This window comes from Meles meles, chromosome 17 (genome assembly GCF_922984935.1).
Source record: "Meles meles chromosome 17, mMelMel3.1 paternal haplotype, whole genome shotgun sequence".
In the NCBI taxonomy this organism is placed as follows: Eukaryota; Metazoa; Chordata; class Mammalia; order Carnivora; family Mustelidae; genus Meles; species Meles meles.
The window spans coordinates 59,518,815-59,534,452 of record NC_060082.1 but is presented as its reverse complement, the minus strand read 5'-3'; the positions used below and the strand labels follow the sequence as shown (position 1 = coordinate 59,534,452).

Sequence of the window (15,638 nt, the reverse complement as noted above, 5' to 3'; positions counted from 1 at the left end):
GTCCTCACTGCATGCCGGGAATTGTAGTATTTCTAGGACCCGCTCCCGCAGCGTGGAGAGACGCCATTTTAGGTCCCGAGGTGCGGCCGCACGGAGCTAGAGCGCAGGCGGGCTCAGCCCTGGCGCCGGGCCGGCCCCGCCCCCGGGGCGCCTGGCGCCCGCCCCCCGCCCCGCTCAGGCCCCGCCTTTCCCCACGTGTCCGCTGCCGAGGGGAGGTGCCTGAGCCGGAGCGGGCCCGCCAGCGGTCCGGCCCCGTCGGCGCAGAGGGTCCTGTCGGTGGCGCCCGGGAGCGGCCCGGCTCCCCGATGCTCCCGCGCCGCCTGCCGCGGGCCGGGCTGTGCGCGTAGTGCCCGGCTCCGGCCCCCTGAAGTGCCCGCGGGGGTGGGAGCGGCCTCGGCCCCGCGGAGACGGAGCGGCTGGAGGACGAGGCGGCGGCCGCGGGGAGGAGGATGGGGGCTAACCAGTTAGTGGTGCTCAACGTGTACGACATGGTGAGTGCGGCCCAGGCCGGCAGCCTCCGGCCGCTCGGCGCGGGGCTCGGACCCCCGGCCCCTGCGCTTCCTGCCTCGCGTCTCCGCCTCCAGCTTAGTTCTCGGGGTGGGGGAGGGGAGCGGGAGGCTGTCGGAATCCTCGCGCACGTCGGCGGGCGGGCAGCGCTGCCGGGTCCGCCCGAGGGCTCCCGCCCGGGCTCAGGGCGCCTGGAGCCCCGGCGGTGGCCCCTGCGCGGCCCGGAGCCCGCGCCGGGCCCGACCCCCGGGCGGCGGATGGGCGTCCTTCGGGCGAGGCTTCCGTCGAGGGGTCCGACCACCCACTCCTGCCGCCCGGACGCCGGGCCGTCCGGTCCCCGAGCGCCGGTTCTCCCCGCCGCACACCTCTTCCTGCCCCGAGTCTTCAGGAACTCCCAAGCCCTTCCAAGTCCCGAAAGTCCCATCTGTCGGTGCCCGTGCTAGAATCTCGTCCAAGGTGAACGGGAGCCAGCACCCCTTTGCCTCCAGGGCAACCTCGTTAACGCGAACGAGGCTCCAGTTTAGCAAGGCCAGCTGAATTCTGTGGGGGTTCTGGTGGGGCGCCTGCGCTGGCCTCTGAAGACCACTCTCCAGGTGATGCAACAGGTACCCGACCTGACCGCCGGAGAGGGAAGGGGAGAGCTTGTGTGCGAGGTCACCTAACTTTGCGGGACGGCCAGCCCACGGAACCGAGTCCCAGGACTGCTTTGTTAGAATCGGCAGCTGAAGTTCCCGGTAGGGGATGGCCGTGGCAGTTAAGATGCGAGCTTGGGTTTGTTTGCTTTCGCTTGGTGCGTTTTTGCTTTGTGAAAGAGTCGCCTCTGCCTTCGAGGTGGGAAATCTCTTGGCAGAGGAAGAAGTCCTCATCATTTTTGTTGGCTTAAAGATGCAGAAGAGCCGAAGTGCTACATGTCAGAAGTCACGGTTCTCACTCGCAGATCCGAACTTTTCATTCCCTGGCACTGCGTCTGCATTTCTAAATTTACCGTGTCACCTCTGGGGTAGAGAGCAGCTCCGTGTCCTAATCTGGGAATTATGTCAGGATGGGCTAGAGACTGCTGGGGACTTGAGGTGAGGTCTCCGTTGAGGTGAGTTCTGGGTTTGGAGGTGGATTGACACGCGGAGGAAAGTGAAACATGCAGAAAAAATTAGAGGCGAACTGGAGGGCCTAGAAAAGCAGGGCACTTGGTAAGGTCTCTGGCCTAGGTCACGGTTAGAAATCATTCTCTAGATAGCAACTTCTTATGGTACTGGATGCCTTTATTGTTCAAGACTTTTTACTGCCTTTTTACTGTTTCACTGCCTGTCTCCACCCCCGTGATGTGCATTTGGTTTCTTGTTTATTCATGAAGACTATTACAAAATATCTCACAGCATAATTTCTTTTGAGAGCACAGTATGTTTTTTTCTTCTGGGTCATTCAGCCCCTTTATAAATTAGGATTATGCAATGGCCAGAGGGTCGTAGACTAAAATCTGAAAGTAGAGGTAGAGAAGTTTGGCTTTTTAAAATAAAACTGCCAGTGCATTCTTTGGCATGTAATGGGCTTCCTTACACTTTAGGGACTCTCTGAATCACAAAAAGCGTTGCTAATTGTGGTGACTGTAGGAAAAGCTAGAGATGATATTGGTGTTCCGGGTCCTGGAATGAGGTTATTCACATATTCCTAGTTTACGGGCACAAGTAAACCAGTATATTTCAAAGGGAAGGGTGTTCTGAAAGATGTTAAAAATATTAACTTGTCTTTTAATAAAGATCGTATTCCTTACATCACTTTTGTAAAGTAGGTACTTACAGAGGAGGCAGGTAGAGAAAGGGGTAAATTAAACCTGTCCAGATAACTAAAAATAGGATCTAGAATTTCTAGACTGCAGTCTGATTCAGTATCTCCTCTACTGAATAATTTCTGTGTTTATTTCTTATCAATTGCTTTTTCCTAGCATTAGGAGGAGAAGGAGCATATGAGTGTCTATCAGCGTGGTAAATAATTGAATTATTAGACTTCTAACAAACTTGCCCTTGCATGTTCTCTGGAGGGCTTTCAGGCTGTGGCTGTTTCGTTTCACTAATTCAGCAGCCTGCAATTATTATGACCTTGGAGAAGTCACAAAAATGATTGAATTATCCTTTTTCCTTTGAGGAACTGAGACTGTCATAGAGGAGGTACAACAGTAGTAACAATTCGGAACAAAGTAGCATGATTTTGATCATGGAATGGGAGAAGAGGATGTGAAGGAGGAGACCACATGTGGGTTGTAGGGTTAGGGATTTGGGGAGGCATACAAGGAACCTCTACAGGCAGAGAATGGTCAGCGGGAACAGTGGCTGGAGGAGAGCGCAGGTGGGACTGGGAAACAGCTGGTCCCCTACAACTAGTGTAGCCTGCGTGAAAGAGACAAAACGGACAGTTTGATTAGAACTTTATTTATTTGGGGCTGGGACAAGGGCTAAAGGGGGGCTGGTCTCTGAACCGGGGGAACCATCTAAAGTTTTCATGGTAGGGAGCAGGGCGATCAGAGTTGATTTTTGAATGAAGACCCGTGTGTTGAGGTAGAAGACCGTATCTTTGAAACTGCTCTTTCTCAAGTTGTCTTGGTTTTGAAACGGTTCTGCTTGATGTCAAGGTCAAATCTCTTTTATCTGTGATTGTACTGCTCATGCATCGTAGGTGCCTTTGATGGGGATCGCTGTTGTCTGCGCAGGCTTCGTCTAGCAGAGTCCATCCAGACTAGACTGCAAACATCAAAATCAACCCCTGTTTTTCACTCATTATCAGTTTATAGGGACCCTTTGCCTTGTGTCCTGGTGGCTCTCTGGGAGACTGTCACCTGCTCCAGCTCGGACCGCATTTTTGCTGCTCCTTAGACGGGGAGTTGCTGATCGTTTCTCTTCCTCCAGAACTGCTGCGTGTGAGAAAGAAATCGTATCGGGGTCACCTGTATTAACTTCTTCTCATGGAGGGATAGGATAATCCTTAAAAGGTTACTTAATCTTACACAGTGCAGCTAAATTATTGCTTGCTGCTTTCTCAGTGATTATGTTCCTCTTTGTACTTTGGGGTAATCTGCTGCCAATAAAACATGGCCTGGGTTATTGCTGGGTCCTGGAATGAGGTTATTCCCACGTTGCTGGTTTATGGGCACACCTAAAGCAGGTGATTCAGCTGGGGGTCAGGTGCCGGGCCAGTGTCCGGGGTAGGCTCTCTCCCACGAGGGCTTCATTTGCCAGAGACCCCGAGTTTGTGCCATTTCGGATCATCTTGGCCACTAATGAATTTTTACAAAATACCAACATGCAGTAGCACGATAATACTTGTAGATTCATTCAGTAAGCTGCTTTCTTCCTATTTTCAAATAGTATCTGTACATCTTCAGAGCCTTAATAGAAAAAAAAAAAAACTAAGACTCTTCAAGTAAGGAAGTTTGGGTCCGTATTTCTTTGGACCATCCGGCTTCCGTCTGAGTCCTCCAGAGCATGTGAGGGCACACGCGTGTGACCTGACTTCGCATGCATCTGTGCGCCTAATTCAGACTTTTCAAATGAGTTCCAGACGCATCTACATACACCCTTCACCTAAATCAGCATGTGGCAAGCTTCTTCCCTTCCCTTCCCAGCTCAGACGTCACCCTTTACTCGACCCAACACTGCCCACCCCCAGTCTTGGATTATAATTTTGTCTGGATGACCTTCTGCTTGGTTTCCCAAGCCAGAATGCTGGGAGTAAAACCACTGCTGCTTCTGTGTTATGAGCCCATCAGAGTCCAGACCCCGCCAGTTTGGCTGATTCTGTCTGAAAGCGATAGCTTGACCATCAGTGGCTTAAGCTGGAAGGATACTCCTCTTGACTCCAGAGATAAATGATCCCGGGTTAGTTCAGCAGCTCAGCTGGAGGGCACCAAGGACTGAGACTTTCCCTCCTTCGTGCTGCTGTCTGTTCCTTCCTTGTTGGCTTTTGTTCCAGTTTGTCCCCTCCTCGTTGGGAAATGACCATCCTGGCACCAAACAGAATGTCCTCCAGCAGGGTGTGAAGGAAGACAGAGGTGAATAGAGCCTTTTTTTTCTCCTTTTCATAGAAAATGCTTTGCCAGAGCCACCCTCTGCTCCCGAGGAATGGTCTGGAATGGGCTCACCTGTGGCTGTTGAAGCCGAGAGAGGGGCTAGCTGGCGTTCCTGGCCCGCCTGGTGAGCTGCAGCAAGGAAGGCAGGGAGTTGGAAATGGCAGTTAGCTGGAAGCCTGTGATGTCTCTCACATATTTTACCTTCTGAGTATTCCTTAAATTGGGGACCTTATGCTCATTTCCACTGTTGCATCTTAAGTTCGGGTCCTCGTTATCTCTGTTCATATAACAGCCTTCTCCTGGTTGCGGTCTCTGGTCTTCATTTGAATCTATCTCTTCTGTTACCAAAGCAATCTCCCGACATGTGAATGATTGTGCCATTCCTCGGCTTCACATTCACCTGCAAGGTAGAGGCTAATGCCCCTTATGATGTGACCCCTACCTGACTATTAGAGGCCGCCCTCCTGCTGGTCTCCCACTGGTTCCCACCCCAGCGTAGACGCTTTATGCTCACATGATGGGATTGTTCAGTTACGTGAACAGGCTGTACTGTAGTAGTTCATGCCGCAGTATCTTTACTCCTGCTAGTCTCACCTGGAATGCTCTGTCCAGCTTTGATCAGCGGCCACCTCCCGCTCCTCCTGCCTGTAGCTTAGCCCCCGGTCGGCAGACTCGTGTGAACTCCTGTGCCCGTACTTTCCACGGACCTTACAGCGGACGTGTTATAGTTCCCTGCTTCCCACTAGACCAGGTTCCTTGACAGCAGTGTCTAGAACAGGATCTGTCGTGAGAACGTGTTCCATAAACATTTACCAAGTGGATGGGATTTCCAGTAGGCGGTTATTAGGAATGGCGCCAGTACCGAGGAATGGCTCAGAAAGGCCTTCAGATATCCCTTCTCTTTGGGCCCGATACCTATTTCAGCATTTGTCCCCCTACTTTTACTTCGTGTATTTCTGGATTTTAGCTTTTGATCAAACAAAGGGAGGGGAGGATCGTGGGAGGAGGATGGGAAAAACATAGATATTCTTCTTCGACGTAGTTTTTTATTTTTTTAAACACTGTAGGCCTAGACTGAGGAAGTGGGTCTTAATCGGGTTATTTGGTGAGGTGGGGTGTGTGGGCGCCCCTTGAGAGCCCCGCTCGCCTCCGTGTTCCTTCCCGCGCTGCCGGCTGCGGACACTCCGCTTGGTGCAGTGACGGTCATTTGACAACTCTGAGGGACAAACCAAGAACAAGTAAGTCCCTCCTTGAAACCTAATCTTTCTGAAAACGTTGTCAGAATCTTAACGTGGAGTAACCCGTTAACGGGAGCTCGTCCTCGTTTCCTCGGACCTGGCGTTCCTCTGCGGCCTCAGCCAGCGCCCTTCACCGCTTGACCCGGGACCCGTGAGGCCCTGAGTCCAGCCGAGGGAGGGACAGCCCTAAATCTGCCCCCCACGTTACCCGTGGCACTCTCTTTTCTTTGTCCCGGTTGAGTAGAGATGAGGAAAGAATTCAGTCTCCCTAGGTGTTTGTTTTCTATTGCTGCAGCAACAAATTGCCAGGACTTTAGCCGTTAAAGCAAGGCACATCGGGTGTGCCTAGTGTGGGTCACAAGTGCATGCGGGCCCAGCTGGCTCCTCTGCTCCGGCTCTCACGAGCCCGAGATCCCTGAAGTCGCCGGCGCCGGCGGGCAGGGGGCAGACCCGCCACCAGGCCCACCCAGAGGGTTGCCAGACCTTAATTGCTTGTGGTTGTAGGGCCACGGGCCCAGTCCTTGCCGGCTGGCAGCGGGGAGCCCTTCTCACCTGCTTAAAGCCTCTTGCCTCCCCGGGCTTCAAACCAGCAGTGCGGGGGCGCCTGGGTGGCTCAGTGGGTTAAGCCGCTGCCTTCGGCTCAGGTCATGATCCCAGGGTCCTGGGATCGAGCCCCGCATCGGGCTCTCTGCTCAGCAGGGAGCCTGCTTCCTCCTCTCTCTCTGCTTGCCTCTCTGCCTACTTGTAATTTCTGTCTGTCAACTAAATAAATAAAATCTTTAAAAAAAAAACAAAAAAAAACCAGCAGTGCGGCCTGGAGTCTGCCCTCTCACCTCCCGTGTCTCTGACTTCCTTCTGCTGCGTCTCTTCTGTCTGCATCCGGAGAGACTTCTCCGCTTCTAACAGCTCGTGTCATTAAAGGGGACCCATGAGGATATGCCAGGGTAATAAGCTCCCTGTCTTCAGGTGTCTCTGTCTTACATGTCTGCAAAGACCCTTTGCCATGATTCACAGTGACCGATTCACAAGTTCTGGAAACGAGGGTATAGACCCCTCGCGGAATCATTTTCCATATCACATCGTCTAGGAACGGTATTCTGTAAACCCAGAAATACCTTTTAGCAGTCCTTTGACGCGGCATGGAATAAGTGTTAACTCAATAACTTCAAGTGGAAAACTTGAAGTATTCAAAAAATAAAGCGTGGAGGGGTGCCCAACTGGCCCAGTCAGAGGAGCGTGCGACTACTTGGACTTGGGATCGAGAGTTCGAGCCGTGTGTGGAGTATAGGAATTACTTAAATAAGTAGAGTTTAAAAGTAGAGCATGGAAACCTTTTGTGAGTGGCATGTTGGTGATGACTGCAGATCCTTCAAACCGCGGTGGTGTTTGGTCTGTCCGCCCTGACGTCACATCTGTGCTCAAGTTCACAGAATAGAATTCAGTGAAACTTGTAAATTAAATACTATTGAATACCAAGGAGAGCCGACTATTGAATTCTTCCATTAAATAGATGTTCTTTTAAAACAGGACATACCTTTACTTTTTGTTTGTTGACTGATTTTCTACAAGATTGTTTACATTCCAAAGGCGCAACATCGTTCCAAGTCTCACCCAGTTGGTGAATAGAATGTAAAGGGAAGATGGCCAAAATAAATCATTGTAAACTATAAGAAAGGCAGAAAAATAATAGAGGGAGATGAGACACATGAAAATAACTTGTAAGTTTCAATTAATCTGAAATGGACATGGGTATATGACTGTGACTGCCCTCCAAAACAATAACTTAAAAACTGATGGACCCCCCCCCCCCCATCATTTGAAATAAAAGTCTTTGCTCACTCAGTGAGGATGGCATCCTTGTCGTAACCCTAAATTCTTGCCCGTACAGAATTGGTGAGTCTCGTTCCTACACTATTTTTATTATAATTTCATGGCAAATCTTTGTATATGGCTGGGCCAGTTTCCTTTCATTCTTTTTCCCGAGTTTTTTTTTAGCTATTACTCATTTCCTTTTCTAGGCTCTCTGAAAAATTCCATACATTGTCACTTTGTTGTTGTCGTTGTTTTAAATGTGTTAAAATACACCTAGAAGTTACCGCCTTGACCGTTGGTGGCCGGATAGTTCAGTAGCGTACATTCACAGTGCTGTGCAGCCAATCTCCGGGGCATTTTCATCCTGCGAAACCTGAAAACTCTTTATTCATTAACCCCCTCCCCGTTACCGCCATTCTACTTCGTGTCTATGAATTTGGCTAGATACCTCGTAGAAGGGAAATCCGGTAGTGCTCATCTCTTCATAGCTGACTGACTGACTTCCCTTCGCGTAGTTTCCCCAAGGTTTACGGTGTTGTAGCACGGGCGGGTGTTCCCTTCCTTTTCGCAGCCAAATGATGTTTTGCTGTGTGCATGCATCCCCGACCCGTTGTTTATCCGTTCATGTGCCAGCGGACATCGGAGTTGCTCCCACCTTCTGGCGAATGGGAGTAATCGTGCTGTGGACGTTAAGTGTGCAAAGATCTGCTCACGTTCCTGCCTTCAGTTCTTGTGGGTGTATGCCCCGCAGTCTGTAGACTGTTGTTGTTGCTTTCATCCGAGTCACACTGGTTCTTGTGCGGTTTAAAGTACCTTGGGAAGAACTGACATCTTTCCTGTTTCCATACTCTTTTCTTCTCCAATGACGAAAATGGGTTTGTTTGGGTTTTTCTCGCTCTTTGAAATTTTTAATCCAGAAAATGCAAATAGTTAATATATGCACATAGCTAAATAGGTTCATTCTGAGCCCATCTATGTGAGCCATCTATTAACAGAATAAACTGAAAAAGTAAGTAAAACATTCTAGATCGTTTCCGCATAAACATCTTTGCCACAGACATTTTTGCTGCCAACATTTCTGCCACAAAAGTAATTGACTGTTACGGCAATTTGCAAAAAAAAAAAAAAACAAAAAAAAAAAACACAAAAAAATAAAAGAGGCGCTTTCATTTGAAAGGACATAATCATCAAAAATGAGTAACAAAATTAAAGGACTTTATTGCGAAATACAACATATTTGAATGCATTTAAAATGTGTGTAGACTCATGGCAATATTGTGCAAACAACTGATTTGATCTTGTGGATTGTACCAGGCACTTGTCGTCGAAGTCTTCAGTTGGTAGCAGTACGCTTCACTTTTCCTTTCTTTTCTTTTTTTTCTCCTCTTTTTTCTTTCCTTTTTTCTTTTCTCTTTTCTTCTCTCTTCTCTTCTCTTTTCTTTTTTTGGCCTGTTGATTCATCTTACTCAGCATCACAATTTTGCTTCTTTCACTAAAGTTTCTTCCTGCATTAAGAGAGGTATCAGTTGCCAGACAGCAGGATGCGCGTGTGGAACTGAGCTTTGCGTGGCACTGTGCAAGCCTCCTACCCTGCTGGGTTTTTGTCTTGGCGTGTTGTCACGTGTTCATTGACAGACACTCCGAAGTTCTCTGGGAAGCATGGAAGACGCCAGTGCTGTGACGCGTTTGTGACTGAGCTTTGTTATCACGGTCACTGCGATGTTCTCGTGTGCTAGCACAGTACAGTATGCAGTCTGGCTTTACACTCGGTATTTCACGCTTCCCGTAGGTTCCATCACCGTATTTTTTATCAAGTCGATATATATAGCTGTTACCAGCCACTATTTGAAGAGCACCACGTCTACGTGTCAGTGTAGAGATCGCTAGCTAAGATTTACCAAACGTAAAACTAGGAGCTTTGTTAATGGAGAAATAATTGACAACTAGCTTCGGTACGTTAACCCTGCCCAGGGCACTCGATGCGTCCTTGGAGAAATGAAGCCAGACTGTCATCCAGTTATTTTATCTTCCACGGCCAAGACGCAGGTAGCAAAACTACGAGATGTGAGTGAAAAATAATACGGTTTATTAAGTGGCATTAGGGCTAAAGAGGAAGATGAAACAGAGGAGGGGTAGGAGAGTGTAGGTGAGGATGGTGTAGTGTAATTTCTACTCCAGTTTCCATTGGAGTGGCCCAGAAAGACCTTACCAAGAAGACATTCCTGAAAGGTGAAGGGGTACACCACGTGGCTGTGTAGGGAGAGAATGTTCCAGGCAGAGGGTATGCAAGTACAAGGGGTAAGTCAGGCCACGTGCCTCCTAAGTAAATCGTACAGCAAGAAGCAAGAGAGGTTTTGAGGGGAATTTCTGATGTTCTCAGGTTCGTGAGGATCATTGAAAATAGAGCAGGCGATACCAGAGAAGGAGCACCCTGAGATGGGGATAGTTTCCACAGAGCTGAAGAGCAACATTGCCTTATTGAAAACTACAACAGGAGATTGAAAACTAAGGAGAAAATAGCAAGATTAAGAAAATCTGTGAGAATCTGAATAGAAGGGCCAAGGTCAGGCTCTAAAATGATCGAGTGCCAGGCAGAATTTGCTAAAAGTTAGGAACATTCATGGAATTTGAGAAACAAAACAGGTGAACACAGGGGAAGGGAAGGGAAAATAACGTAAAGACGGGAAAACAAACTCTAAGAGAATCTTCACTCTAGGAAACAAACAGGGTTGCATGAGGGGAAGGGGGAGAGGGGACGGGGTAACTGGGTGATGGGCATTAAGGAGGGCACTTGATGGAATGAGCATTGGGTGTTCTATGCAACTAATAAATCACTAATTCTCTACCCCTAAAACTGATACTACACGTCTGATAACTAAATTGAATATAAATTTAAAAAAAAATTTTTTTAAGTCACAAAAAGGAACATTCAACCAAAGCCTGGTTTAACTTTTAAATGTTAAGGATAAAGTAGAAGGTCCTACAAATACACACAGGCAAAAAAGTTACTCCAGTGGACAAAATCAAGCTAACTTTTTTTCATGACACCAAAGTCTAAATAAAATGGAGCCTTATCTACAGAGGGAAAGGGCAAACATTTCTGTCTGAATGCTGTGGCTTCTTAAGTTGTCACCCATGCAGAAGGACCTAGAGAGTATCAGGCACCTTTTGGGAAGCTGAAAATGACTCAGACCTTGAGAATGGAGTGATGACAGGGTGAAAGAAAAGCCTATGGCCTCCATTTCTCATTTAGTGATGCTATCTCCTATTTTTATATATATATATAAAATATATATATATATATAAAATATATATATATATGTAAAATATAATACGTAATTGTATTATCTATACAGCTATGTATGGTTCCAGTGCCAGTGTCCAGAATTGCTCTTCACAGAGAGCATGATGTTAAGAAGATTAAGTCCCAGATTATATCGCCCAAATCTGTGGGGAGAGGGAGGAGGTAAGTCAGCAGATGCAGTGGGTCTGGGTTGGTGTTGGAAAATTGTATGTGTACAGTTTTTTTCATATAAACGTAAGTATTGTTGGGGTAAAGTTACATCTAGGGGCAAAACAGCGGAAAGAACACAGTTCATATAGTATAAGAGGGAAAACAAAAAGAAAAATGGGGAATGAAGACAAGTAGGACCAAATACAGAGATCATGAAATGACTGTAAATACAGTAAACCCCCTCGTAAGTTTCTTAAGCATATTTGCCTTCCAGAAATTTCAAATCCCACGTGGTCAAAACTGTTGTTGTTTTAGGACCTTTCTGGTTTCTGTCCACCTTGGAGAGGCTTTCCCTGGTCTAAAATTACAGAAATAGGCTTCGTGTTTATTCCCAAGTGGAAAGCCAATTATCCCAACACTGTTGATTGAATGATCTGTGGTTCCCTATGCTAACTGGAGGCACATACCACAGTCATCCTAAACTAAGTTATCATGGATCTAGGAGTCTAACTAATTGACTTTCTGGCTTAGCTATGTATTTAGCTGCCTCTTCCTGCCCCATTACCAATGTGTAACTGCAGTATTCCAGCATTATTTTTTTTAAAGATTTATTTATTGGGGCACCTGGGTGGCTTGTGATAAAAACATTTATTTATTTATTTGACAGACAGAGATCACGAGTAAGCAGAGAGGCAGTCAGAGAGAGGGGAGGAAGCAGGCTTCCCGCTGAGCAGAGAGCCCGATGTGGGGCTCGATCCCAGGACCCTGAGACCATGACCCGAGCTGAAGGCAGCAGCTTAACCCACTGAGCCACCCAGGTGCCCCCAGCATGTTTTGATACTGGTGACGGAAGATTCTCTTTCTCTCTTTTGGAATTTTATGTTTCTCACACGTTAATTTTTCAAGTAAAATTTAAAATCAGTTTGTCCAAAAAACTCACTGAAATTTTAAGTGCAATGACATTAAATTCACAAATGATTTGGGGGGAGAATTGACAGGTGTTAGAATAACAAGTCTCCCCATAATATAAGGACTAAGCTTGAGTGATTACAACATGTGAGCCCTTGCCCCATATTATTAGCCCTTTTTAAGATGATGACACAGGTTTACCTGAAGAACCTGCTCAGAATCACGGCGTAAGTGGTGGCGCCCAGTCTGGAACCATGAGCTCTGACAGTGAAGTCTGTGCCCTTAACCACCACATTATAGTTCTCCTCCTCCTTCCATCCCTGGAAGGTGCTGTTTCTTTATTAATTTGTCCTAATCTCACCGCCTCTCCCACCCCTCTGCCAAACTAACTTCCACTCTGTGCTTTCTGGAACTCATGAGTGGGCAATAGGAAAAAAAAATCCCCTATATCTGTGATTATTTCTGGGATGGTTAATTTTATGTGTCAACTTGACTAGGCCAAGCTAGGCCCCAGGTTTTAGTCAAACATTAGTCTAGATGTTGCTGTGAAGGCATCTTTCAGATGCAATTAGCATTTTTTAAAAGTTTTTATTCTAGTTAGTTAACGTGTAGTATAATATTGATTTCAGGAGTAGAATTTGGTGATTCATCACCTACAAGTAACACCCAGTGCTAATCACAGCAAATGCCCTCCTTAGTCCCCATCACCCGTTAGCCCATCCCCCCATCTCCCCTCCAATAACCCTCAGTTTGTTCTCTGTAGTTAAGAGTCTCTTCAATTTAAGTCAGTAGACTTTGAATAAAGCAGATTATCTTCCATGTTGTGGGTGGGCCTCATCCAATCAGTTGAAGACCCCAAGAAAATACTGAAGTCCCCTAAGGAGGAAGGAATTCGGCCTCCCGAGGAGCTGCCACATCAACTCTTCCTGGGTCTCCGGCCTGCCAGTGGGCCCTGCCAACCTTATGCTTGACACCCCCGGAAGTCATTTGAGCCGGTGCCTCAAAATAATCCCTCCCTTACTATACACCCTCATCTGAGTTAGATTCTGTAGTCTGCCATCATGGTGTGCTCCGCCCTACCTCCCGTTCGCGGAGTGGGAGTCACCGCATCCCCACCCGAGGTCAGCTCCCACTGTGTGCTAGATCCCAGCCCCGCACTGCACTCCTGTGCAAGGACTTCTCGCTCTGAAATTGGCCTTCCAGTTGGTATGCACATATGCCGCAATAGGTGCCCGTCCTCCTTTTCGTTTTGTTTTGTTTTGTTTTGTTTTAAAAAGGTTTTATTTATTTATTTGACAGAGAGAGAGAGAGATCACAAGTAGAGAGGCAGGCAGAGAGAGAGGGGGATGCAGGCTCCCTGCTGAGTAGAGAACCCAATGTGGGGCTCGATCCCAGGACCCTGAGATCATGACCTGAGCCGAAGGCAGCGGCTTAACCCACTGAGCCACCCAGGTGCCCCCCGTCCTCCTTTTCGAACTGAGTAGAGTTCCTTCCACATTATCCCCACTGGCCATCATTGTGTACCATGCCCTCCAGCCCGAGGTTGTCTTTTTAGTCAACTTCTTTAGAAGTGTGTCACTTTCAGAAGGCTAGCAAGGAAGCAAGCCGGAGCTGTGGGGTTTGAGCCCCCTTCATCTATCCAGTTGCTGTCTTCTGTGGGTATAAACAGTAATTCAGCAGTACACCTGTTGAAGTTCCTTACGCTGCAGTGAGCTTGAAGGCAGAGACAGGGTCTTACCCTTTATTCCCAGAACTTGGTACTTTGTAATGACTTTTAAAAGGTGTGTTGGGTTCCCCTAGGACCTGTCATCCTGAAACGGTTCCTTTCTCCACTGTGTCATCTCGCTCGCAGCTGCTGCTCCCCTCGAGGGACCTGCTGCTCTGTGATCCTGAAGGACCTCCCTCGCCTGTCAGGTGGCACATGAGAGTCCCAGACACCTGTACTGGTTTGAAACAAGAGTATCGATGTGACAAAGAGCCACAACAAAGGCTTGGGACAGCCAGCCCTCCCTGGTTAGGCCTGCCATCTGCCGTCTGGAATCTGTTTTCCTAAGTAGTGTGTGCGGTTCTTTGTCTTTGTGGCGCAGTCTGGAATTAGTCAGCCCGCATGGATTTGCATCCCGCCTCCTGCTTTTTAGCCCTGTGACCTAAGAAAGTTTCCTGCTAAACAGAGGGTTCCTTGCTGGAATGGAAATCATAGGGTATCTAGTCCATAGGGTTGTATGATCTTGAGGCAACTTACATGAAATGCACAGAATGGGACGTGGCCCATGATACGCTCTAGAAAGTGTTAGCAGTGTGTTAGTGTAGTTGTTGCCAGATTATAGGAGCGAAATGAGTTCTCTGTATGCTTTGCACAGTCACAACACCTGAGTAACCCGATCTGTGGAGTTTCCTCAGTGGATCAACAGGAGTGTTCTCCTTCAGGGAACAAAGTGCTGCCCAAACTGAGGCATTAGGAGCAGGCTGTTGGATGTTTGACATTTGCTCTAAAACCTCCATCGTAGTGTAGGCGCAACACTGGGGTTCATTACATAAAGCCTTTTTCTCCCCTGGAATGTTGGCGTTGACAGCTGGTCTTTAGCCTTTCGGCCAGATGAACTTAGGGGAACTATTTCTAAGCCTTTAATAAATTGATGGAAATCGTGAAAATAAACAACTTGGCCTGAGACTGGTTTGTGTACCGTAGCCTAGTTATAATTTCTAGCTCATTGTCCAGCAAAAAGTGAAAGGAACCACCAGATAAAGAATTTTACACGTTAGCTGTTTCCTCCGGTTCTCAGTATAATCTGCCGCGCGTACTCTCGTTTCCTAAACAGTATAAAAAGAGTGGTCCACTTGGAGTATGGTTGCAATGCTCATTTCCGAAAGGACCGTATCTTCTAGATTTTTCCCTCTCCTTTCAGATGTGAAGGTCAGCTCCCAAAAAAGGAGGGTCTTTACGTTCCTAAACTCGCAACCGGGTGGACGCATTATATGGCATTTAGACACAGACTGGGTCTGTGGTGGTGCCCGAGGGGTCACCATGACTTCGCACTTCAGGAAAAACGATGACTTAGTAGTCATGGTCTCCATCTTACTGTGAGGTTGTTCAGGAAGCTTCAAGATCATGTAAAGAAAAGCAAGAGCATGTGAGACTCTCCGTTGGAGGTAGAGCCCTGTGGTAGGAAAACGGTAGGTGGAGACTGTGAAACCCAGGCTCCGTTGGCAGTTCAGCCCCTCGTCGTGTGACCGTGGCCAAATGGCTTTTGTCAGAACGTCCCTAAAGTGATGTATGTATTTTACATGCACTCTTGTCATTATGAAAGACAGAATAAGTGAAAGTATATTGTAGGGTAACATTCAAAAAGTGAGTTTTTAATTTACTATATATATGCATACTTCTGTTTAAACACTAAATTGTGACTGTTTTCATTCTTCATGAGTTCCTTACAGACAAGGACTGTGAGTTAATCATCCTTGTATCCCCGGCGCCCAGCAGTCCCTGACACATAGGATGGGTGCCCGCATGTTATTAAATCAGACTTGTCTGACTCGCTTTATTTATAGCTTTGCTGTAAGCAAACATTTTAAATGAGATTTAAACTGAGGTGCAATTTAGGGGGGAACCCTTCTAGAACGGTGGTTCTCAATTTTATCCTGGACCGACTCAGAAATACAT

At 47.5% G+C, this 15,638-nt stretch overlaps 1 protein-coding gene across 2 annotated transcripts in view; it reads left to right on the top strand.

Moving 5' to 3' along the window:
- The first annotated feature begins 223 nt into the window (after window positions 1-223).
- Window positions 224-15,638, top strand: part of DESI2 (desumoylating isopeptidase 2) — a 43,902-nt gene continuing 28,487 nt past the window's right edge. For both annotated transcript variants that reach the window (XR_006815572.1, XM_045982954.1), the window contains exon 1: window positions 224-491. Coding sequence is in view for 1 of the 2 variants with exons in the window: in XM_045982954.1 (XP_045838910.1) it covers window positions 450-491 (42 nt within the window). In the remaining variant the exon portion in view is untranslated. The remainder of the gene's footprint in view (window positions 492-15,638) is intronic.